This window comes from Mauremys mutica, chromosome 7 (assembly GCF_020497125.1).
Source record: "Mauremys mutica isolate MM-2020 ecotype Southern chromosome 7, ASM2049712v1, whole genome shotgun sequence".
NCBI classification, from domain to species: domain Eukaryota; kingdom Metazoa; phylum Chordata; order Testudines; family Geoemydidae; genus Mauremys; species Mauremys mutica.
In genome coordinates this window covers 88,303,766-88,330,410 of record NC_059078.1, presented here as the reverse complement: position 1 = coordinate 88,330,410, position 26,645 = coordinate 88,303,766, and the positions used below count along the sequence as shown (strand labels likewise).

The 26,645-nt window shown below is 43.0% G+C and overlaps 1 protein-coding gene across 2 annotated transcripts in view; it reads left to right on the top strand.

Annotated features, from left to right (window-relative positions):
• The window catches only part of SGPL1 (sphingosine-1-phosphate lyase 1), a 52,224-nt gene that overhangs the window by 14,127 nt on the left and 11,452 nt on the right, over positions 1–26,645 (top strand). Inside the window, exons 2-7 of one of the 2 annotated variants that reach the window (XM_045023970.1) lie at positions 6,461–6,626; positions 10,538–10,605; positions 12,507–12,654; positions 16,727–16,806; positions 19,399–19,527; positions 26,391–26,479. In XM_045023970.1, the coding sequence (XP_044879905.1) occupies positions 6,461–6,626; positions 10,538–10,605; positions 12,507–12,654; positions 16,727–16,806; positions 19,399–19,527; positions 26,391–26,479 (680 nt within the window). Of the gene's footprint in view, positions 1–6,460; positions 6,627–10,537; positions 10,606–12,506; positions 12,655–16,726; positions 16,807–19,398; positions 19,528–26,390; positions 26,480–26,645 lie in introns of those variants that run through there. The other variant, XM_045023972.1, reaches the window with a different exon arrangement.

Genomic DNA, 26,645 nt, shown 5'->3' with positions numbered 1-26,645 from the left:
ATCAGGATGTCTTCCCCATCTTTATTGATAAAAGCTCTTCAATTGCCCAGGCTTCTGAATGCCTTTACATTAAAAAAAAAAAAAAAAAAAAGTGAATATTGCAAGTCCTAACAATGTAAATAATTGAATGTTTTATCAAATATTTGGACATTCCTTCTGGAAGGCAGGGAATAAATGACCTCGTGGTGAATTTCTCCTTTAGGGGACTGTTTCAGGCAATTAGAAACATAAGAACGTATCAGTGTGCTCATGAGTTTTGAGTGACTTGGAGTTTTTAAGGCATAAAATCATCACAGAAGCTGACTGACTCACGCCCTCAAATATAAAGCCTCTTGTGTTGCTCCCACAACACACAAATCCGGATAGAACGGGTTTTTGTTTTTTCCACAAGGTTCTATAGTTATATAAAGATTGATTTAAATTCTGTCCGGGCCACTAAGCTTACCCAGCCTGGAGAGTGGGTTATGGAGGAGAATGGGGTTGGTTGACTTTTGTAAAGCTAGAAATATATTCCCTTTAAGCACATATGGTCAGTAGTTCCAGTGTTGCTGGAGGAAGAAGCAGCAAGAAAATAAATGCAACCAGTCTGTGAAAGAGATTACAAGGGAGGGGATTGTTATCTCTTGTATTCAGGCAGAGGACTGTGGTTTGCAGGATTTAATCAGTGCATTTCTGTACTAGTGTCCTGAAACTAGCAAATGGTACAGTTGTATCTGAACTTTGACCTCAGTAAAAGTAGAACTTATTGCTAAGGATACGATTTAGTCACGGAGGTCGTGGCAGTCATGGATTCTGTGACTTTACCAGACTTTTGTAACTTCTTTGGCTGTCAGCAACGGGACCTGGGTCTGGAGCTATGCACCTCCCCTCCCCTCTGGGACTGGGGTCAGGGCCATGTGCCCCTGGCCCGTGGGTGGCTGTGCACGCTCCCCCACTCTCCCTGTGGCTGAGGCTGCTGGAGTGAGGGCTGTGCCCCGCCCCCCCCCTGCATGGCGGTGGGACTCCAGCTGTCATTCCTCCCCTGGAACCCTGTGTCGTCCCCCCTCCCCATCCCCAGGGTTATTTTTTAGTAAAGTCACAGATAAGTCAGGGGCTCTTGTGACTTTTTGTCTATTGCCTGCAGCCTGTCTGTGACTTTTACTAAAAATAACTGACACAATCTTAACCTTAGTTATTGCATAAAAGACAGAATGGAAGACACACAGAATCATTGTCTAGGGCCTGTGCAAACCTGCCTCCTTGTATGCTCTGCTCAGAGGAAAGTGCGAAACGTGTGGGACTTGCCAAGTGTTGCAGAGTGCAGGGTTAAAAGGGCTGTGTGGATCAAGCTATTTAGCTAGCATTGCTGCTAGGAAACGGTGTAGAACTATGGTAAGGTTGAAAATAGCATTGCTACACTGACTTACAAACAGTCCAGTGCCAATTGGAATGAATTAGTGTGGACTCTGTCTTTCCTTTTTATACCGTTTGGTTTTATCCCATTAAACTCTAAAATTAGTGATGCATTCTAATTTGCTGATTACTTTTGGGCAGGGAAGCCCAATATATTATCAGTTGACATGTTAAAAATGCTCAACACTTTACCATCCAGGAAGCTCAGAATTAATAAATAATGCTTGAATTACTTACTCCATATACACTCTCTCCCTATCCTGGTCTCCACCTGCCTTGTTTTTTTGTTTTTTGTCCCCTTTTCATGGTTCTCCTGACTGAATCAGCATTTCTTTCCTGAACTGAAGTTACTTTTTAAAGGTAGTAAACCAAAGGAAAATGATTGGGGAGTAGGGGAAAATCCTCTCCCCCCCCCAGTACTTGCTACCTCATTGCAGAGCTTTAGTTTTAGAAATGGAAGAAAATCTTGTGTGAGGTAAGGTTAACAGCATCAATATTAAGTATTAATAGTTGATAAAAATAGAACTGGAAGTGTAGCTCTGGAAATACTGTCCTGTAACAATGCACTGGAGTTTTTGCAGCAAGTACCACACCCAGGCATGCAGTTGCTTATAATGACTTGAATTAGGTTGAGAGTTAAAGAACAAGTCTGAGCTGCGGAGCAGAGCACGGACTTGCTTGGCTATAGTAAAGTGGACCAGAGGAAGTGCTGAGCAGGCCTTTGTAGCATTTTTGTGTATGCCTGTAGCCATCCTACCACTGACAGTGACGTCTTTCAGTATTGTGAGCTCATTGGTGTAGTACCTTGTTAATACTTAGGCCTGTAGTGTAGACACTCCCTAAGTTGGTGGCTGATGTCCATACACACCCTCCTTCTGTTGGTGGTGTGTATCCTCATCAGGAGCGCTTCTACCCACTGAAGGGGGACGCGAGGGGAAGTCCTGGGAGCCAGGACTTTCAGCTCCCCGGTGGGGGTCCAGCTGCCCCCCTGGGCTCTTGGCTCTCTGCTCCTGGATGAGAGTGGGGGAAGGGGGGCATCCACCGGAATTTCTTGGCTCCCTGAGCGGGGAGCCTCGGAGCAGCAGCCTGTGTGGGGAGCTGGGCTCTAGCTGTCCTGCTTTCTTATCAATTTCATGGTTCCATGCTATATGACCAATTTCAGGGCTCCAGCATGGAGCGCTGAAATTGACAAGACAGCCAATGGCCGATGTAAGTAACACGGTGTCTACACAGGCACTGCGTTGCCCTACGTAAGTCCTATAACTCTCGTGGCGGTGGAGTAGTTATGTTGGTGTAGTAGGGCACTTACGTCGGCAGGACAAGGCTGTAATGTGTACGCTGACATAATTAGGTTGACGTAAGGCAGCTTATGTCGACTAATAGAGAACTCTAATCCTTCTTGCTCCCTGAAACTCTAGAGTACTGCAGAATGTGGTAATTTCAATGGGAGTAGCTAGATGTTCGGTGCTTTTGAAAATTAGGCCACTTAATGTTGGTGCCTAAATATGGGATTAGGAGTCTACCTTTATACCCCTGTTTTGAAAATCTTGGTCTGTGTGAGGTGAATTTGCCACCAGAAATTGTTCCTCCCATCACAGGCTTAACCGCTCTGGTTCTCTAGGTGTAATCACTAAAGTAATCTGTAATTTTCCCCAAAGAGCTTTATGTAGTTACTGGCTACAGTCTGCCCTTATCTTAAAATGTTTTGTCTTCTGAGAAATAAAGCTGCTGATTGTGGAAACAGAAGGCTTGATGTCAGGCAAGCTAACATAATTGGAGAACATTCTGTTTAGATTCCACTCAATACAATTTGATATTATTGTATTCACTTAGTGAGTATCCTTGGTTCTAAAACCTCACTTAATTTCTGGTGGTACTCCAACTCTCTCTTTGCTAAGAGTTTAAAATGGCAATCAAGAAAGTAGTGCACTAGCAGCTCTTCCTCCTCTTAATGGTGTTCCAGATCTGTGCAATTTTCATGCACCAGCTACTGGACAATAAGCCAAAAGCATCAGTGTTTGTTTCTGTTCTATTAAAAATCCATGAAGGGGAGTAGATGTTCAAATTTCCAAGAAGGCAGTACAAGCAAAGTAAAAATTAGGGATTTGTGCCTTTACACTGTTAGTTGAACTGAAGATGAGATTAAAGGACACCTTGATTTTAGCTCTAAGTGAAGTAACAACTTTATGGGAACTTGGATAGTGTGAAATGTGACTACCTTCTAAGATGCCAGTGGTAGTACTTCTAGCCTTTATCAGTAATGATTTAAGCTGCCATCCTTGTTTCCCTACAGGGACATTTGATATGTCTATAGTTTGTTCTTTGTCAAGCAAATAGATATTAATTCCACTACTTGTAGCTAAATGCAGCTCTACTGAAGCAAATAGAAACCATTCAGCAAAACATTCTCTCTGGCCCACACTGGAAAGTACATGTGCATCCATACATTCCATCAAGTAGCTGTGGTGGATTCTTTTGTTGGGATGGTATGGTTTTGTTTGAGCTGATTAAACATTTCTAATCCATTTGGTGTTGTATGTGCTGCACAGGTTTCCAAAGTATGGTACATGTACGTTAACATTGCTTGCAGGGAATCCTGTCTTCCTTCAATGGGAGTCTCGCAACTAGAGCAGGATGGAAAATAGTTTCCTTTCCTGTGAAAATCTGAGATTTCAAAAATTTTCCTGTTCTGTATTGGAATGAAAGAGACCTTTCCTAATAATAATAGAGAGCTAGAGCAACACCCCACCCATTGCAGAGTAGCCAATACCCTGGCACCAAACTGAAGACTTGAATGTGGGTCACTCCATATCCCAGGCGAGCACTCTAATCACGAAGCTATTGGCTATTTTGTGGTGAATGGGTGTCTTTTATTTTAATTGCTATTGGGCCCAATAGTAAGATTTTCAGGTAATACAGTAGAAAAAGCTTGGTCCCTAATACATACCCATAGGCAGAATGTTGAAGTCATTGGGAAGTGCTCAAACAGAATTTTACTATTTACAGGTCAGAACTGCTCAAAACTTCTTGTTGAAGAGTGCTCCAAAAATGATTCTTTTTTTTTTTTTAAAAGGCTTAACATTATATATACTCGATCATAAGCCAATTCATTTATAAGCCGACCCCCCCCCCCCCAAGATGGATAAGGAAAAATGGACATTTTTTTTTATAACCCGTTCATAAGCCAACCTTATAATTCAGGGGTCAGCAAACTTTGGCTCCCGGGCCATCAGGATAAGCCGCTGGTGGGCCGAGATGGTTTGTTTACCTCGAGCGTCCGCAGGCATGGAGATAAACCTAAGTAAACAAAGTGTCCCAGCGCGCCAGCTGCTTACCCTGATGGGCCGGGACAGCAACTGGTGGGGAAATGTTTTTTGGGGGAGAAGCTGGGAGTCAGGGGAGTAACCCCTGTGACCACCTCCCACCTTGTCTGGGGAGGGCCAGGGGAGGATGTCGCTGACCTGGCCGGAGTTGCTCCGTCAGGCTGGGCAGTGCGGCTGCAGCCTACTCCGGCGGGCCAGACCGGGCAGCGCGGCTGCAGCATGTTCCAGTGGGCTGGGCTGGGTGGCATGGTCACAGCGTGCTTTGGTGGGCGGGGTGGTGTGGCACGGCTGCAGCCTGCCAGCCCTGGAGCTGCAGCTGCTTTGGAGGCTGCGGGGAGAGCAGCGTGGCCAGAAGCAGAGACACTGCCCCTGCCTCTTCCCTTCTGGCTCTGCTGCCTCTCCTTGCTCCCTCTGTTGGGGGGAGGGGCTGTGTCCCATCTCTCCCTCTCTATATCCATTCATAAGCCGACCCCCTTCTCTGGTGCTTCCCTTTTTTACTAAAAAAAATTTGGCTTATGAACGAGTATATACAGTACATATTTTAGCACTTGCTCCTCCTACGCTAATCAGGAACACAACTCATGACAACTGACGGCCTGTCCTGCTTGTGGGAAGTATGTCACAGTATTGCCAACCCCGAATGTTCTAAAATCATGGGAGGCAGTGGTGAGCTGGAGCTGGTTCCCAAGAACCGGTTGCTAAAATTAGACCTCCATGGAGAACCGGTTGTTAAAGGGCCAGGGGGTGGGCAAAGAACTCCGGTCCACGGGCCGGACCATCCTGTTGCTCCCAGGAGTCCCAGCTGGGGAGGCTGAGGCTCCCCCGGCCCTTCCCCTGCTTCCCCCCAGCTGCAGCGTGGCCAGCCGCTGGCACCAGCTGGACAGCTGAGCTGAGCTCGGGAGTCGTCCTGCTGCCGCTTTTTGAGCGGCCCGGCAAGGTGTGTTTGTGTGTGGGTGGGTCCTGCTGCAAGCTCCAGGGCTGGCCGGAGGGAAGGGGGCAAGTGGCCCCACAAGGATGTCTCCCTCGGGCCCTCCTCCGCTTCCCCCACCCCGAAGAGCCACAGCATGGCCAGCAGCTGGGCAGCTCAGCTGAGCTCCTGAGTCGTCCTGCTGCTTTGAGCTGCCAGCAAGGGAAGGGGGGAGGGGGCTGCAAGCTCTAGGGTTGCCGGGGGGGTAAGTGGGGCAATTTGCCCGAGGCCTTGTAGGGGACCCCGGCCCCACGGGTATGTCTCCCCCGGCCCTGGCCCCTTCCCCGCTCCCCCCCCTTAAATCAGAACTTTTTATAGGGAACCGGTTGTTAAGATTTTGGCAGCTCATCACTGATGAGAGGGGCTTTAAAATCATGAGATTATGTAAAAATAATAGATTTGGTGTTTTTTATTTGCCTTCTTTTTGAGCCTTAGGGTGCACCGGGATCACGTTTTGAAGTTTTCTCCACAGCCACAAGGGCTAGAAACTTACTTTTTCTTTAAGAATGGAGGCTGAAATAATCATGTATCCCCTTGACTCTAGGAGCTGGGGCTTTAAGGAAAACAATAATTATCAAGAGGCTCATGATGAAGTTCTGAGAGTTGGCAACACTGTAATATTGAATACCTTCTTTTCAGTAGGAGCTCTACCTAACTGGGAGGCAGTTCAATGTCTATTTTAGGAACAACTCTTCAATGCCCTTATTCGTAGTGATTTGAAAAGGTGTGGGGTGGGCTTACCTTCTGTAATATGTTGTGTGGTTTTTTTCCCCCCCAGGACACCTTTGTTCCTTATAAGGAAATCATCCTCATGTATTTAGAAAAAGCAAGGAGTTTTGTGAATGGACAATGTGCTGGAATTGAACCCTGGCAACTGATTGGCTCAACATTTGCTTCTACTCTGGTGGTGGTGTGGCTGCACGGTATCCTCTTCCAACCAGAGAGTGAGTACCTTGGCACGGCTCTCTGGAGTCGGGTTTTCTAACGTGCTTGTGGGGACAGGGTTATTTCTCATGTAAATATTTTTCTGTTTATACATTTGTGAGATCTCAGTGGGGGGCCAGCCGAGGTCACTCAATTAGGGGTGGCCTGCAAAGAATGGGGCAGACAATCCCCCAAACTAGTGGATATTTTCAATACTTAGATTTACCAAGCCAGCACAAAACAGCTTCTTTGTTACCTCACTGGTTGCCCAGAAACCAACAACGCAGTACCCTTAAAGCAACCCAGTCTCAGCCCTCCATCCAGATACCCAAGTAAAATATAATGAAAATTTCTGAAAATCTTATTTCATCATATAAAAGAAAAGGTTCTACTAATCCCAAAGGATCAGACACATTACCTCCCAGATTAATTAATATTCCAGATCTTACCCAAATACACGCTTACAGCTAATTATTATTAACTAAACTAAAATTTATTAAAAAGGGAAGGAGAGAGAGTATGATTAAAAGATCAATATACATACAGACATGCGTTCAATTCTTGAGATTCAGATACATAGCAGAGATGGTGAGCTTTGTAGTTGCAAAGAGTTCTTTTAAAATTTAGTCCAGAGGTTATACGGGCAGTCCTCGGACTTACGACACAATTGGTTCCTGAAAATTGCGTAGTACATCGGAATTTCGTAACTTGGAACCACAATGCACTTCATTGTGGGACCGAGTGTCGTAAAGTCAAAACCAGTTGTCGTAAGTTGAATCAGGGTGTCAATTCAGAAATGTCATAAGTGCCGTTTGTCATAAAGTCGAGGACTGTCTGTAGTCCAATGTCCAATATTATATTCAGGGTGTTTCCAGCTGAACTGGGACCTCAATCTTGCAACTCAAACTTCTCCTGATGAAGCTTAAGCAGATCTGAGATAAAAAGGATTGGGACCCAAGGATTTTTATACAATTTCAGGCCTTCTTTGATAGAGTTGGAGTCCCTCGGGGAACAATAGGGCCCCCATTTCCTAAGAATCATTGTTAATTATTCTCACAGATTAACATAAGGCGATGGCCTGTTTCTCCACCATTCACAGATGATTTGCTATACATTTCAAAGAGATGCATACAGTGATCTCCCATGTTTACAATTCATTTAAATGCTAGGATGTTCTTTTGATCTCTGAATTATTAGAATACAGCATACAGAGTCTGTTGATTACAGTGTTGACCACTACCCATATTTATGTAAATACATGAAAACACAAACATTATCTCCCCATATGTCTTTAAGGGTTGAAAATAAGTTCTTCATCCTGTAGGATGTTTAACCCTTTCTGGCCATGCATTATGATGTTATAAATACATTCTGGGTTATGTCAGAAGCCTACCAGTAAAATCTCTGGTTATCATATTAAGGTCAATACATGGTGAAGTTTCAGTAGCTAAACCATTCCATATTAGGGAGTGGTGGAAGACAGTCTAGAGTGTGCCTGTGTGATGCAGAAAAGTTGCCCTGCTCCTCCCCTCCCATTGGACTGCTGGCTTAAACACTCATTTGCTGGTCACTCCTGTGGATCCAAAGTCAGAAATAGCACAGAACTCAAAGGTGTCTCTGGTGAGGTTCATGATGGGGAAATCATGACACAATAGCAAAACATCAGGTGTGGAGGATTGTCCAGAACACATCTTGGGCTGAAGAAGGGGGCTCCCTTTCCTTTTCATTAATCATACACATTTACTGTCTGAGAGTCAGTTGTTATTTAAGGTACATACCCACATGTTTTCATCTCTTCTGAGCCTTTTTCCTTGTTTGAACTGTAAAAATTAAATGGGCTCTCTTGGTCTATTGCCATGCATTCTTCTTTATTGTGGCAAGGTGGTGATAAAGATCACTGGTCCTATCTGAGAGAGGAGGTCGTAGTGCCCTGCGAGTCCCATAGGAGTATGTCATAGTTTCTAGTGGCTGTTATTAGGAGTAACAGCATATTAATTCGATGTTTAATTTTATGCCTCTCCCACAGTTTCCCAGGGGAGGGAAAAGTACATTGAATAGCTTAAAACCCTCTTTTTAGCAAGAATAAACAGAAGATTTCTTGGCTCTGAGTTTCAAGCTAGAACAGTACTAGTACCTGAGTTTATTTTTTAATATAATTTGTTTTTAAATACTATCATAGTGTTGGGAAATCTTAGATTAAACATCCTGAATTTTATGTAAGTATACAGTAAAAAATTGAAGAAACTTGCATTCCTAGGAAAAAACAAACAAACAAAAAGCAGATTATCAACAATGCATGTAATACAAATTCTTTCCAAAGTCTAAGCTATTAAGTATTTACTGCGGAACATTAGTGCTAAAGTTAGCTGAGTTTGTATTCTCCTGCTGGTGTCTCAAGATTGCAAGATAGATAATATGAAGAAAAGAAGCAAAGTAAAGGAGTCATACTAGTATCAAAGGCCACGTCTATACTACCCGCCGGATTGGTGGGTAGTAATCGATCTATCGGGGATCAATTTATTGCATCTAGACAAGATGTGATAAATCGATCCCCGAATCGATGCCCATACTCCACCTAGGCAGGAAGAGTAAGTGGAGTTGACGGGGGAGCCGCGGCAGTCTACTTGCCGCCGTGAGGACAGCCAGGTAAGTCAAACTAAGTTGCGTATCTTAGATCGATTTTTTTTCCCCCTCCCCTCCCCCTGTGTAGACCAACCCAAAGATAAAGATTGTGAAGTCTCTAGAGCGAGATTTTAAGATCATTTCAGATGTTTCTTCATGAAAGTGTTATCTGTCGCTGCCAATGTTTACTTAAGTGTGTATAAAGTATGGTGTCTTTAATTCCTCTGATCTAACCTTAAGTCACTTCTCGGTGGCTAAAGGATCTGTGACATCCCTCTGCTGGATTAAATCCTGATAGCTGTTGAGAGACTGTTTTCCAAAGATGATATTGAGCATAGCTAACCCTATCATTGCTTCTCCAGCAAAGATCAGAAGCAGAATCTGGATTTCAATGAGATTTCTACATAACCCAGATGGAAAATTGGATATGTGTGGCACAAATCAGGTGACTTTGTCCACACCAAAAAGGAGATAGTAGTTTAACCAGAACACATGTCCAGTATTCTCCTGGTACCTGGCCACTTGCTGTGACCATTTACAACAAAAAGCAGAGATTGTGTTGTCAGAGTGCAATCACTGGCCAGTAATATTCTGCATATGAAATGGAAAAATGCTTTCAATTAGCGTCTACTTCCTTCTCTTCTGAATGGTAGTCCTCATAGAAGTGAGGTGTGTCTCCTCCCTCCCCACCCCCCCCGTATTTAGAACTCTGCAGACAGGTGGTGCAGGCTGATGCTATTCATGTTTGTTCTCCTCCTGTCTCACCCAAGACATGCTGGACACCTGAGGTGAAATTATGACTCCACTGAAGTCAAGAGAGAAACTCCAATTGATTTTAATAGAGCCAGAATTTCACCTCTGGTATTCCTCTTACAGCTTTCCTGTCCAGAATGCCAAATAATGCAAGAACATATGTATATGGTGAAAAGAATAGGATGCACCCGAAGAAGTGAGCTGTAGCTCACGAAAGCTCATGCTGAAATAAATTTGTTAGTGCCACTAGTACTCCTGTTCTTTTTGCGGATACAGACTAACACGGCTGCTACTCTGAAACCTGTATATGGTGAGTTAGACAAATGCCTACTAATAACTAAACAAGGCTCTTAAATCACCTTTGCAGGTAATCTGAGTCAGATTTGAATTTCATTCTCCAGTGTATTACATCTCTGCACCTCAATCCCTTCTTCATTGTTTCATTTAGCCAAGAATTCTTGCCATATATCAGCAATACTAAACTCTAGGGGTTTTTTTGGTTTATTAGCTCAGAGCAGGTTGCTCAATTTTGATTTTTGTTTCTTGTTTATCTCAGGTTTAACATCACGAAGTAAAAAATGGTTCTTTAAAACTTTAAGAAAACTGCCTTTTGTTGGCGCCATAGTAAGTATCTGAAGAGCTTTCCTTAACATTCAGCCAACTCTATCTGACTGTCCTATTTGTATTGCAATAACGCCCAGGAGACCTTTGTGCTAGGCGCTGGATAAACATGAAGTCCCTGCCCCAAAGAGCTTGCAGTCCAAGTAATCTTTCTGTAGCAGTATTGGCCTCAGAAAAGGGAGATGACACTTTCATTGCCAGTAATACCAAGTGGCTGAGTTTCCCCAACTCCTTTCTGTATATTATCAGGCTTTCTAAAAATAGCCTTAGGTGGTGGATGAAGGCCACAGAGTTTACTCTGGGTTATTTTTCTGCCTAACTTACCATTCTGTTTGTGTCCTCCACATGAATGTGGTAACTGAATCTTGTGTTATGCAAGAGGAAGAGGTTATTCTCCTTGTCTTTGATTGGTTTAGAACTCCTATCTGTGTTAGGAATAGCTTGGACTCTCCTCTTAAGAGAGCAGAAGCTATGTAATCATTAAAACTAGAAATACAATGGAGTGTTTTACTGAAACTTAAACCTATTTACTACAAGAATCAGCAATTGTCATGAATTCTTAGCATCAAGAAGGGTATAACTTCTTTTAAAATGCGTTTGGTAATGACAGTACTGTGTTTGGTGGCATACAAGATACAGTCCCTGCCCTGAGGACATCAGTCACAATAGATAGACTAAATAAAATGAAGGATTCAGGGGCCAGGTTTGTCTTAAGTTTGTCTTTTGATGCAACAGACGAATGGTTTAGCATAGTGGTTTTCAACCTTTTTTTTTTCCCCCTTCTCATTTGCAGACCCCTAAAAAAATTTTTGAATGGAGGTGTGGACCCCTTTGGGAAATCTTAAACATAGTCTGTGAACCCTCAGGGGGCTGGGGACCACAGGTTGAAAACCACTGGCTTAGCATGATAAAGAATGCTTTTTCTCTCAGATCTTCTCTTGGCATTATTACTGATGCGTGGAACTAGTTTTAAAAGCTCTTATCCAGCTCTTATAAGCTACAAGTATCTCCCCTTTTAAAGGGGTTGATGTGCTCATGCTGATGTCCTGACCAATACATTCCATCGTTTGACCTGGTTGTCATAACAAGTGAGCTGTGGCAGATTAATTCATAACTCAATATTATATTCCATTTATGTCTGTTCCTTGCTTACTGGCAAAGTAGTCCTGGGCTCCCTACAACTGTTCCTTATTTTTACATGACCCACATTTTCAGGATAGTGCTACTGAGATGTTGGCCCATTGCAAAGAAACGGTTTAGTGTCTCATTTGCCTAGTGCGTCCACTGATCAGTAGAGTCTGACACACAAGCCTATCATGTTGCTTACAAGAGACCTTGATGTCCAGGTATTCCAATGTCCAAAAGTCTCTGTTACTGATGATATCTCAACAGCTATATTAGATAATGCTTCTGGGAGAGAGATCTGTGCTGCTGTGAGGGCAGATCTGGGCCTTCGAACTGTAGATTGGGGGAGAAGTGAAAGTGTCCTAATCTTATCTGTGTGTTCTTTCATTGTGTTATGTTATTGGGCAACATTTTTTCAGAGTTTCTAAATGTATATCTGATTTCTGAAGCGAGATGGTCCATAAAGTAATCCATCTTGAAACTGTAACTGGTATAAAATCAGCTGTTTATATTGTCATGGTCTTTAACACCATAAAAAGGCTGGGGTGGAGGGGAGCCCAATATTTTGCTTTGCTATATTTGACAAACAAAATTATTTTCAAGATTCTAAATAGGCATTAAAGGATGAAATGAACATGCACAATATTTGACAGTATCTGTTTAAGAAGTTAACACAGTTCACAGTGTTGAGCTCACTGTTCCAGGCATTAGCACTGAATGTTCTGTGTACCATAAAATGTGTGCACCCTATTGTTGAAGGCATTTCATTTTCTTTTTAGATACAGAAGCAGTTTAACAAGGCCTTGGATGATGTAGCCTCTGGTTTGCACTTCCTGAATGATGGAAAGGGTTATATCAAAGCATTGCCAGCGCAAGGCATGAGCCAACCTGTACTACTAGAGAAGATGAAGGAGTACAGCTCTATGGGTATGACAGTGAGCATATACTGGTATATATGCAGGTAGAGGTGCTGTCTTTCTGAATTGCCGGGGGGTGCTCGACCCCCCCCCCCCAGGCCACGCCCTTACTCCACCCTTTCCCACAAGCACCCATCCCTGCCTTTCCTCTTCCCAATCCCTCCCCTGAGCATGTCCCACCCTTGCTCCACCTCATCTCCCTTCCCCCACCCCCCAGTGCCTTCTGCATGCTGTTGAACAGCTGATCCGTGGCAGGTGGGAGGCGCTGAGAGGGTGGGGGAGGAGCTGATCGTGGGGGCTGAGCACCCACTGTTTTTTTCCAGGGATGCTCCAGCCCCTAAGGACCCACAGAGTTGGCGCCTATGTATGCAGGTCTACTTCATAGGCCTAATATTAGAATTATGCTATATGCTTACACACCTATAAAGGTAACATGGACTCTGGTGACTGCTATAAATAGTTTCAGCTTAAATATTTTTCTTGGTGTTCATCAAATGTTAATTGATGCTGTCCTGTAAATGACTAATACCAATCCTCATGTTTCTAGTTAACTACAATTATTAACTAATACTCAGGAATCCCATAAAAAAACTCAGGTGCCCGGTGTTCTAATGTTGAAGGTAATGGAAAAGTAATTCTGTTCCATCATGGTAGTGATATATAATGCAGACAATCTGGGTTTGAGGGTAATGGTTACAAAGGTAATTGGAAAATCTTTATTCTGTTTCACTGACCAGTCTGTCACAGTAAGGAGGAAAGGATAGTCTCCTGGTTATCTGAGGTGGGGACGGGCCAATTTGACCACTACTCTTCTTGGGAGCTTTTTTCCAAAACAGATGCATCAATGCACTTTTTTCCCTTCTCCTCCAACTCTAATCCTAAGGGAAATAAATCAGCTGTAGCAGTCCTGCTCTAATGAGCAACCCCACCACAACAAATCAGTGAGCATGCAATGGGGGTAAAACACTTTAACTGCCCTGATTGAAATAGTGAGGTCTCTTTTTATACTGGTGCAGTGTCCTAACACAAAGTCTTTGGCCCAGAAAAGCAAGACAGTTTCTTCTTGATTGACACTTGTAACTTGGAAAATATTTTGGAGTCAGGTCTGAATGTGCTTCAGAGCAATTAACCCAATGCTAAGCTTTTGCCAGAAGCAAGGTTTGTTTGTTTTGTAAAGCAAAAAGCAAAGTACAAAACATTGCTAACATGAAATTTCTCGCTTATCTCTGTCACTGTGACTTGTAGTTTGTTATATGCCAGAGTGTTTCCTTGGCTTGGTGCCACAGACAGCATCTGAAACTTCACTGTTGAGTTGCTTCTGTCATCTGAAATCTCTGCTCCAGTTAATGTATCTGCCACGTTCTAATCAGAAAATGTAGGGTGGGGGAGGGAATTACAGCTTCCAAAAGAATCTGGTTAGGAGGACTGGCTAATATTGTACCATTCCTGGCTTTGGGACTTTCTTCTCAAAACAGTTTGGCACCGCTAAATCTGAAATAAACAATATTGCATGTAGGAAAATTTCAGTAAAATCAGTCTTACTATTTTCCTATTCTCCAAACTTCTTCTAGAGCTTGCTGTGTCCTCTTTTTCTATGTCTGTTTTCTATGTCCTCAATTTTCTATTTTCAAAATGCTTTTTTCCTCAGACACCCTCAAAGGTGCTGTTATGCTTATACAAAGCTCACGCGATCTTTGTTAGGGGAGAACGCAACACACCGCATTTATTGAAGATGCAACAATTAGCATATGCTTTTCACACACACACACACACACACACACACACACACACACACTCTCTCTCTCTCTCTCTTTTCCCCCCCCCCCCTCTCCCTCCCTCTCCTGCCAGTCGATGTTATAGTTACCAGTCCGATCAACCTAGTGGCCAGCTAGGCCGATCACCAGTAGGGAGGAGCCAGGTTCCATTGGTCATGACATGATGCTCCAGGGAAGTCCTGGCAGGACAAACCCAAAGTTTCATGGCAAGGCACCCTGTTTATATAGTGCTTTTCCTTCACTGGGGCCAATGAGTTTTGCTCCGTCATGCTGTAATCAATTGTTGTTTGACAAGTGCTTGTTTTACTAAATTGTCCTTCTCATTCTTTCACAGCTATCTCTTCCCCATTGATAGGTGCCTGTCTCATCTTTAGAGTTGTCAATCTGCCCTCCTCTGACATTTCAATAGAGGCGTGTTGCAGCCTCCTGGCGCCCTTGCATCTGTCTCTGGTTCTTCCCTCGTACATCTGGTTTAGCTATGGCCTTCACACTTATCTCTTAACACACACATTCCTCATTCACACACAAAACAATTAATTTACACAGAACATTTTGAACAGGAACATTGAATTGCAATGCAGAAGAAAAACAATCATGGCATTCTTTTACTTATTTCAAAATGCTAAACCTACAACAAATTGGTGACCCTCAAAGGTCTGTCACAGCCTTGAAATCAGTCCAGACACAGATTCTGGCTGATATATCTCTACCAATGGTCCATTAGGCCTTCCTTCCTGTTATCCTGCCAGCCACCCTTTTTGAATATGATCAAATCATACACCAATACATTTAATACATGCTACGTTATTCTTCTTTATCCTTCATTCTAAATTATATTAATACAAACATAAAATCCTACTACTACAGTTCTTCCCCCTCCTCCCCAGTCTGTTTTTACCTTTATTGTTTACTTCTCTTTTCTCCAAAAGCTATTTGGGAGGGAGCCTTGGTCCTGAGTCCTATGTATGCAAGTGAAGTTGACACTCCCTGAGTTATGAAAGTTACCCCTTCCAAGTGGAAGAGGAACTTTTTTTTTTTTTAGGGTTTTAAAAGGAAGATGGTATTGGGTAAAGCGGGGAACCGAATCCTATTGAAAACATTCCCTGAAATGGGGTATTTGTGTTACAGCTTTGTTTTAGTGATAGAAGGTTACTCAGTTGGATGCTGGACAACATGTAGAGGTGCTTATTGGTAAGGGCGCAGCCCTAGTTCTGCCAGACATACCTGCTATGTTCTGAAGTTGCAGTAATTTGCATGCATTTTTAGGTGAAAAAAGTTGCTGGAGTTTGCATTGCATATTTTAGCAGTACAGATTGGTTTGAACTGTTTTTCAAGTATCTTGTAACATTGCTGAATGTTCTGTTGGTATAGTTACCACCTTCAGTGAATAGAATCCAGCAGTGTGGACAGGTTTTTGGAACTTGAATGGGAATTATTGCAAAGTTGTTTACATTTACTACATATACTCTGTTGTAGTTGCACATTGCTCAACAATTGCATATTTTATAGCCATTGCATTCAGTAAAATGTGACGGAACACTTATGGCTTCTAATTTATTACTATGAAATGTTGTTTGTTCTAATCATCCTGATGCCAGGGAAGCAGGAAATATACTGGAGAAAGGGTTTAGCATTTTACATTCTGAATGCTTCCACCCAAGTATAGTCTGGAAGTAACATACTAACCACAGCTTTTTTTTCAAAGCCTTTTTACATTATGAGCCAGTAATAGACAATCATACATAGGGCTTGCCAATTCTTAGAAGTTGCTAGTCAGTCAGGCCTGGTCTACAGTAGGGGTGGGGACCGATCTAAGATACACAACTTCAGCTACGAGAATAGCATAGCTGAAGCTGATGTATCTTAGATCGACTTAGAATCACTTACTTCATGTCCTCATGGCGTGGGATCGACGGCTGCCGCTCCCCTATCAACTTTGCTTCCACCTCTCGCCGAGCTGGAGTTCAGCAGTTGATGGGAGAGCGATCGGGGATCGATTTATCGCGTCTGCACTACACACAATAAATCAATCCCCGATAGATCGATCGCTACCCGCCGGATTGGCAGGTAGTGCAGACGTACCCTCAGGTACTCCAGTTAAGTTACTTTCTTTGCCATGATTTTAAAAAGTTGTTTCCTCATGTAATTCTGAGCTATTTTAATAGTAGTATGGAGGGAATTGTTAGTGCTAATCAGTAACTGAGAGGATCACACTTGTGATATGCATTGCTACTAGGATAGATGCTATTTTTTGCACTTTTGGGTAGCTTATGCAAATGTATGCTGTTTATGCTTTTTATTTTTCAGGTAAAGTACATTGGGAGGATGGGAAAGTCTCTGGGACAGTATACAGCGGGGAAGAGAAACTCACTCACCTGCTAGTGAAGGTAAATAAGTGTTCAAGTGGTATAATTTATGTGTGATTCACACAAATACATTTGTGGGATGAATATCCATAAACACCTTCATTCCCTATTTATAATTCCTATTTATCTTGTCTTGGAAGATGGTAGAACAAAGAACATTGGTCTGAAGCTAAAGGAAAAGATTGAGATAGATATGGTTGAAGGAAAGAGAGTCATAGCAAAACAGCTGTGGCTGTCAAAGCACTGTCACTGTAGATATTCAAGAACAGATTGGGTAAAATATTTGGAATGATAAAGCAAGTAACAAATTACAAGGGAATGGGTAAACTGACATTGGCTGACTGCACCTTGAATCTGGCCTGCAGCTACCTATTCCAGGACTAGGCTTCTGTGGAAGTTCTGACTGGGACAGCCTGTTGAGCTGGGCCCCGCAGCCAAGGCAAATGAACACTTGTAACAAACTGTATAGTGCAGGCAATATTCAGATGGTAGTAAAATCAGAAGGCTGGCTTGCTTCATCCAAGTCCCTGTTGTGTCATAGCCAGGAACTTCTTTCCTTGGGAAGGTTGAAAGAGTTCTAAACAGCCCAAAGACCTATTTAGTTGCCTAGATCAGAAATTCTTCTCCCAGGAAGAAAGAACGTCCTTCCCTTAGGGCTTGGCTACACTTACGGTTTGCAGCGCTGGTAGTTTGCAGCGCTGGTCATCCAGCTGTGTAGGAGCAGTGCTGGTGTGTGGCCACACTCACAGCTACCAGCGCTGGTGTGTGGCCACATTTGCAGCATTTCCAGCGCTGTTGGGAGTGATGCATTATGGGCAGCTATCCCAGCATTCAAGTGGCCGCAACGTGCTTTTCAAAAGAGGGGGGTGGAGTGGGCTCTAGTGTGACAGGGAGCGGGGGGAGAGAGAGAGTGGATTTTTGGAGCCAACACTGTGTGTTAGCTTCCTGACTTGAAAAAATCAGAACATTTTTCCGACCCCTTAGTCTTAACTCTTAATTGCAAACAGCCTGCAGGCAACAGGACTCCCCACTGTTTCCCTGCCTGCCTCTATTTGATTGTTTACAGCCAGGTACAGATGATCACAGCAAACAGGAGCTTTGTTTGTTTTTTAGATAGCAGCAGCGGCAACGGAGGAGCTCCACAGAGCTCGTTCACAACAGGGAGGAGGATCTCATTTGATTGTTCACAGATTGATCACAGCAAACAGGAGCTGATAAACAGCTCCGGTAGAAACGGAGCTCGGAGCTGCTCCGGAGGTTCACAACAAAACAAAGAGAGGCTGCATAACAAAACAAAGGGAGTAATTTAGTTAAAAGCATTCTGGGATATCTCCTTATTCCCTGGAGGCCAATAAAAGCGCTGGTGTGTGTCCACACTTGATGAGCAGCGCTGGATCACCAGCGCTGCAATCGCTACACCCCAACCCAGCCAGGTGTACAGCCAGCGCTGCAGCCAGGGAGTTGCAGCGCTGGATGTGCCTTGCAGGTGTGGACGGTTACTAATTGCAGCGCTGGAAAGCCTCTACCAGCGCTGCAACTTGCAAGTGTAGCCAAGCCCTCAGTCAGCCCTCTTCTGGGAGTAGCCTTTTTAGTAATTGAAATGAGCTCCATTGGGTACTTAACTCAGTGTTTGATTCCTATTGCCTGTTAATTTTCCTTGCTTTCAGGTGCTTGAGTGTATAAACCCCATCACAGCTTTTCTTCAGGAAATCTTGTTAAATTCTTTGGTTCTAGATAGGTGGACACTTGTTCTGTATTTTGGCTGATTATGCTGTCACTGACTTTAGTAGAATTGGTTCTGGCGAGTGGAGAACAGAATCAGGCCTGCACTAGTTTTTGCTTGTCATGTAAAGCTGTGGTTGCAAAATACTTTGGTATTAAATGGTAGCTTTTGAGAACACTTTTGATGCATATCAGATGGACAGTCTTACTGTTTCTAAGAGTTTGTTTTCCCAGCTGAACCATCTGCCTGTAGTTACTCCAGAATTCTCCTGTGGCCACAAACTTGTCTGTTACTGTTGTAGATCTCGTTCTAAAGTTAATTATTTAAACAATTGTATCAACTATTTCTTGTACTAACGAGAGTTTTAGTTGCTCTTTTTTTTTTTTTTTAAGAATAAAAACTGGTACTTGTAAAAGTTCATCTTGTAAAGCAGCCATTTGTTTTCTTTTAATAAAGGTAAGCTGAGAACTGGTGTATTTGCACCTTTATAAATTATTTAAACAACATTTGTTACTGAAAGAGGCCATTATATTCCTCATGTCATTGTTGCATAATCATACCACAGGCCAGATGTGCCCTAGGGCAATTCTGGAGTTAGCCACAGTGGGTAGACCGTGTGAGTGTCTCCATCACATCTGTAGCTTCAGTTACTTGTAGAAACTCCTACTACATCTAAAGTCTGCAAAACACTGCTTTGGGTTGCCTAAGACTTGCTGCTGCTGATGCTCCTTGCTACTGTGGCTGAAAACAGCTCATTGAATTAGCTCACTTGTAATGCTGTCTGTATTGCCACCTTTGATTATTCCCATTGCAGATCTTGTTAAACAATAACCCAGATCTTGTTCTGCAATATATCAGTGTAAGACAGACTTGCTCCTTTCTTTCTGAAGGTTTATGAGGAGTTTGCATGGAGTAATCCCCTTCATCCAGATGTATTCCCAGGCCTGAGGAAGATGGAAGCGGAGGTGGTGAGGATGGCCTGTACACTCTTCAATGGGGGACCTAATTCCTGTGGAGTAGTAAGTAATCTAGAAGCTAAATCAGAGCCCCCCTTAAACATATGAACTTTCCTAATTTGACTCTGCACACTTCCTTTTCTACTAGCTGTGCTAAGACTATTCCTGTATCATGTTAGGCTTTTTCTACACTAAAAAGAATTCTGCCATTATAAACTGAGTCTCCATTAGGAGGCTTTTCCAGTGTAGCTATACCAGCAAATTCTTTCATCAGTATAGTTTTATACCAGTTCCCTGAAAGAGAGAAATTACTCTGGCATAGCCACATAACTATGTCTTAATGGGCATGTGTCTTTTCTGACATTGCTATACTGGCAAAACATTGTAAGCGTAGACCAGGCCTTAGATGGGGGAAGGGACACAACTGACTCTAAAATGTAACTGGCTTGGGGTGGTGTGTTTGAGGGCGGGTAGGTTTTCTTTAATTTTGCTCTAATCTAGAAATCTATCAGCAGGCCAAAACTAGGATTGCAAACAATTCCAGCTGGTTGGCTTGGAGACCACTAAGAAGCAGTCGAGGGTATTAAATGGCTTTGATCAACAGGGTGTGGTATATATTGTCCTTGTCCAACTTGTAAGCTGTCTGAACAAGTTAGCTTGCATGGTTTTAAAGCTCACAGGCACTGAAATTAACAATTCAAAAGCATTGACTGAATTAGTTACTTGCAAAACGGGTTTTAGTCCATGTCCCTCATTTCATACTTTCTAAACATTACAGTTTTTGTTGTATTAACAAATGGGTCCTTCCCATAAAAATACAGCCCGTATTTTCTTATGCTCCTCTTGTCTCAAAGTTAGATTGTAAGCTTCTCAGGGCAGGGACTGTTTGTTTATTTATTCATTTATTTATTTATTTGTGTTTGTGCAGTGCCGAGCACAGTAGCATCAAGTCAGTAATTGACGTCTCTTAGCACTACTGCAATGCAAGTAAGAAATAGGCGGTGTTTGTAAGTTGTAGAGAACTAATTCTATTGTGGGCAAGGTTCTGGTGGCAAATCATGAATTAACTTGTCAGAACCTGCCACATAATTGCTGCTGGTGACTGTGCTGGTGTACTATATGGCCAGTTGAAGGTGTTTTTTTCTTTTTAATCTTTGTGTCTGAAAGACATTTACCCCCCACCTCTTATCAATACTGACTTGCAGTTGTATAGAACATTGACTAAATGTTCAGGAGGGTAGCTTGGATCACACCAATCTCTCTACAATTGTGGTTTTAATTGGTCTCTAATATAATTGTTGTCATGTACTTAGCAGAATTTTGCAACACTTCTCTTGCATTTGGAGAACTTCACTCACAAACTTTCAACACCTAAAATGATTAGGTTTTTTTTTTGTTTGTTTTTAATTGTTCTTGATAGCTTTAAAAAGTGTCTAGCTTTCGGTCTAAGTGCTATTATCTAAATGAAAATACAAGTATAATGTACACCAGCTGCTTCTCTCTTCATAACTAGAAAATAAATTATAAAAATGACATTAAGCCCCCAAAATACCCCCTAATAAAAATACTAGCACATGTCCTTCCCCCTTCACTAACGCCTGAGTAATTAAACGGGCCTTGCAGCGTGCCCTGAAGCTCTGCAAATTGGGGTATAAGGCATAAGTCCTGCTGAGGTTCAAGCAGAAGCCTAAGCAAAGCAGTCAGGGAAGTGTTAAATTTGGTGTGGAAATTACATATGACCTCGTTGAGCAATTACCCAATATGCAAGGCCAGTGGAAGAGCTGAAGGGGTTAACGAGAAACTAATAAAATTGACCTAACCCTGTAATTAACTTCCTGAAACTAGCCTTGCAGGTATTGAGTTCCCCCAATGTACAAGACAGGTGCTTTGAAACAGCAGATTTCAAAAGTGGAATTAGCAGTTTGTGACTAAGGGACCCCTTGGTGCCTCACGATCCTGGGGAAGTGTCAGAGAGCTAAGGAAAGGCCCCTGAGAGGTGATGTGGAGGCCAGATGTTGTTTTGAGCACATAGTGTAACAGACTGTCTCAAAGGGTCAGAAGTGGGTCATAATTTCAAAACAGTAACTTCTAGGTAAGGTTTTGTACCTAAATATTTCATAAAGCTTTCTGATGGCTCAAATAGTTGTTCCAGAGAGTTGTGCCAAACAGTTAAAGGAATATTTCTTCAAAGCCTTTTCAGACTTGCATGTTTTCCCCCCACCTTCTGTTGTTCAGATTAACACCTAAGATCACTGTCTCCGAAGGGCCAGGAAAAAGCATTTTTATCTGTGCCTTCACTTTGTTTCTTCATGTATTTGACACTGCCGACCTTGTATGGGGCAGTCAGCTTTCCCTCTGTGTGGCTCTTTCAAACTTTAAAAGAGAAACGTTTGAGGCGGGGTGTGAGGCAACAAAATGAGGCAGATCATGGACAGCTGTTGTGCTTGAATCTACTGTGATTATTTTTTTTTAAAACAAACTTGAGTAGTCTGAAAGTTGTTGTCCCTTTTTAATGTATAAAGTCTCTGATTTACTTTTATTCCACTTACAGTCTTGTAGTTTAAAATATACATTTGCTCCTGAAATTGTTGGCCATAATTGCTGTTTTTGAGACATATAGTCTGGCCATGTCTGGAGACATTACTGTCTGGTTTCTTTCATTCTGGATGAGGTGACCACTGATGTTACTAATCTGAAGTAGGGAATTGGGACTGCTAATACAATTTCAGTGATGCCTCCTCAGGTGGAGCATGTTGGATAAACATAGTAAAAATTCAGTGGCCAGGGTGCCGGGGAATATATAGGAAACGGTTTTTGTTTCTGTAACTGCTTTCCACTGTGGTCAAATTGATTTCCTTGTTACTCTAAGAAATAAGAAATCCTGAGAGAAATGCAGTTCTAATCATGTATGACTTCTTGCAGCACTTTCAATGATACTGATGCTTTGGACGAGTGTAAAAACAAAATAGAGTAAATTATCAGTGTAGCGAATGTTAAATTAGATGCACAACTTCATTATTTATGGGAGTTGTCTTCATTCTGGACACGTTCCTAAAACTGTTCCCCTGATGTTTAAATACTACTATTGCTAATCCCTTGTAGGAGATTTCAACTCACCTTCCCTCCTTCCCTCCCGAATTACTTTTTAAGATGATGCTCATCTTTCTGGAAATATTTCAAGCTAGTCTTTTCCAACAGGAAAACGTGTTTCTGTTTTTTTCTTAATCAGTTCTCTTTTTTGTGGCCCTTAATTTTAGGGGGCAGTAACAAGAGACTCCAGATGGAGGCTTACAATCAGTTCTGAATCATGTAATGTTCACTGCATAGTCTGGGGATTTCTTTCTCCTATGATGTGGGGTTGGATTCTCAACGGCAAGCTTTCTCTTTTTGGAGAAGTCCTTCTGAGAATGTTTATGGTTTTCCCCTGTAATTCCAGTGAAGAGGGGTTTTTCCATGTAACTTCAGTTAATGAATTTCCCCCCCCCCCTGTTAGTCAGCAAAATCCATGACATTTTAAAGACTAACACTTGGTTTGAGTGCAGTGTTTGTTCCTTCTGCTATTCTCTCCAAATTCCAGTACTTTGAACTTTTGTCAGGTAGCTAGCTTCACGCTGGAAATCGGCTTTTAAAAGTGAAATGTGAGCACCATTCTTGTGGACCTATCTAAGACTTGCCCTTTTGCAGGTCTGTGGGGTTTTATCTACTAATGATGAGACTGGATCACCTTGTGAGGCGTAAGTAGTGGGATTGACAGGAGGTTGGCTTGTAGTGGCCTTGTGTGATGCTGCCACCATGGATGCTGCACTGGATTTTGGTGTACATGCTTCCCTAGCAACAAACTACAATTTGTTGATATTATTCATGGGGCTAGTACAACCTGGAAAATCTTGAAGATTTTTTGCCAGCTTTGTCTCCCATCTCTAAAGGTTTTATTTCCTAGTCAACAATTAAACTCTGGAATCCACAATTCTGCGAAAGGCCTTAAGATAGGGATCAGGTGGGTTTCTTCTTTTTAATGCAGAGGTAAATGGAAGAGGCATATGTTTAGGGTGGTGGTTCATAGTAACTTGTAAGGACCCATAAGCTTTTCTTCCCTTGAGAATGAGACAAGGATAGAATCTAACTTGTGATGTTTAACCAATTTTCACTTTTAAACGCTAACTTCAGATATATAAAGAGGTACTTTGAAGTTCTAAGGGAATCCATAAGGAAACAAATGACACATTTTTAGAAAGGATGGAGGGATTCTGTTCTTTCTTATCCTCCATTTCCCAAAACACACTCCTGTTCTTGATTTTTTTTGCATGTGCTTTTCTGCACTGGTTTCTGAAACCAGAGTACTAGGGTAGGAAAAAACACAAAAGCAGTGTCTGATTGTAATCCTTTCATACCGGACAACTTCTGTTACTGTTGACTTTCCTTTGAAGGAAGCAGAGAGAAATATCTAAGAAGGCTGTGAGCTGGTGCTGAATCACCCTGCATTGGCCAGTTGCCAAGCTCACCGCAGACACTAGAGGAAGAGAGATCCTGTGACGTGATTCAGGTCTTGTGTACACAAGAAACAGTCTGCCAGTATAGCTATATACTGGCATATCCGCCTAGTGGTATAAGCTGTGCCTCCAGCAAAAGAGTGTTTTTGCTGATATAGTTTATAACCATTCCCCAAACAAAATAAGATTTATTGGCAAAAGGACGTTCTCACTGGTATATCTGCATCAACACTAGGGCTTCTGCTGGTATAGCCATGTCGGTTAGGATCATAGAAAACCTTTAACACTCGTATCTGACTATAGCTATGCTGACAGAAATCTTAAGGACTCTGCGGCCTGGCATATTGGGTGCAACAAGCTAAACTTCACAGCAAATAGGTATCTGCTCAGTTTGTCAGTGGGGGTGTTGTGCCGAAGGTGAAGGAGAAGCTGAAGAAAGATTGGGAGTTCCTCAGCGAAGCACCAGGACCTGGTAGTGTAAACCACTTAGCACCTAATAATATAAATGGAAGATTGTGGTAAATAAGTAGCAGAATGTAGGTGTTTCAATAAATAAGTCATGTTCATTTAAATACCACCAACTAATAATAAAATAATAAAGAAACAATTCTGTTAGTATACTACTACATTTAAGTAGGGAGGTCTCCAAATGTGTCAGCAGTCCCCCCCTCCTTCTCCTCCGCACCCCCCAAAAAAAAGGTTAAGGGGCTTGCAGAAGAATTTGGGAATGGCTGATGTGGCTTATAAAACAGCATGTTTATAATACTCCTGCCACCACCTGCTTGCTTAACAATAAACACAGCGGTTTCCCCCTCACAATTTGAAGCTCTGTTACCTCAAGCCTTTCGGTTGCTGCTTTTGCAAATTATGAAGAGCACATTTTGTTTTCAGATCCCTGGTATGGATACTGCCTGAAGCAGCTGTTGCTGCTTGGCACAAAGAGCAGCAGGAATAAATACAGGGGGATTTTTTTGTTTGTGACCTTTATTTGTGATATCTGTATGTGTTTAGTCACTGTCACACATTTGCACTTCCACTTAGTTTTGCAGATGTTGCTTTTTGGGGTTTTGTAGCAGACCAGCAATACATCTTAAGGCATGAAAACATTGACTGTTACCTTTTTTTCTGATTTACCTTCCATTAGTGGTGCTTGGATTGGCAAGCAGGGCTGATGATCCAAAACTAAAGATCTCCGAAGGCAAATTGAATGCCCCCTTCACCTTAGCCCAGTTAACTGGAACCTTTAGGCCACCCCTGACCAGGGTAGCAGTGACTTTTATATGCAGCAGGCGGTCAGCAAATAATAGCTTACAGTCTAAGATGACTAATATGAAAATTAAATGGTTGGTTTTTCCCACAAGAGCACCCTGCAATGTTCTCTTTAAAGCTTTGTCTGTGCTTTTTCTCTCTCATGCTTATGCCTCTATGCTCCAAAGTTAATGGAGGCAGAATTAACTATATAGGTGGCTGTAGTTACACAATGATTACTGGTCTGTATTAAACATTTTTTCCCCATATGATCAGGGCTGGCTCCAGAGCCCAGCGGGGCAAGCACCCGCCTGGGGCGGCCCTTTCCCGGGGGGGCGGCAGGCTGGGCCGGCGGACCTGCCGCAGTCATGCCTGCGGGAGGTCCACCGGAGCCCCGGGAGCAGCGGACCTGCCGCAGGCATGACTGCGGAGGGGACGCTCGGCCGGCGGCTCCAGTGGACCTCCCGCAGGCATGACTGCGGACGGTTCGCTGGTCCTGCGGCTCGGCTGGACCTCCCGCAGGCATGCCTGCGGCAGCTCAACCGGAGCCGCCGGACCAGCGAACCGCCCGCAGCTGCGGGAGGTCCAGCCGAGCCGCGCGACCAGCGGACCCTCCGCAGTCATGCCCGCGGGAGGTCTGCTGCTCCCGCGGCTCGGGGGCGCCTCCCGGGCATGACTGCTTGGGGCGGCCAAATTTGTAGAGCCGCCCCTGCATATGATCACCTCTCTTTCTCCTTTGTAAATAACTGAAACACTCTAAAAAGCTCTTTGTGACATTGGTGTGCGGTGCTATGAACACCAGAAGTCTGCAGATTTTTTTGTGTGCTGTATTGTGATCGAAGAAAGCACCACTCAGGTGCCCTATTGCCCTTTGTAGTTTCATTTGTGGTAAAACCATCTCTACCAACTTGTGAATGAGCAACCTATTCTGCCACCTGTCTTCAGAATGAAGACAACTTGTGTTTTAGATACACATTTTGTGTTGTCATGGTCCTCAAGCACTAGAAAGCTACTTTAATCTTTTCTTTTGTTTCCAGTTCACTTGTAGAACTGAGCCTTTCTTATGACGCTCTGGCCTGAGACCTCACTCAGAACATTGGCATGTTAACCTCTCAACTCCTCCCTTCCCCTCCCACCCCCATTTCTGCAAATGTACTTTGTTTCATTTGTTTCTTCTATTCAAAATAGATGACCTCCGGTGGGACTGAGAGCATTTTGATGGCCTGTAAAGCCTACAGGGATCTAGCCTACGAGAGAGGAATCAAGCACCCAGAAATGTATGTAGCTACCTCCATGGCGTGTTTTTTCTTTCAATGATTTGTCTGATTTTATTGTTCCTGAAAAATGATCACCTCCCAGCCCTGGCTTGGGGCGGGTAGTATGCTGCACTCTTCTCTCATTTCTCTTAATCTCTTACGTCCCCCTCCATTCATCTGTTAACTT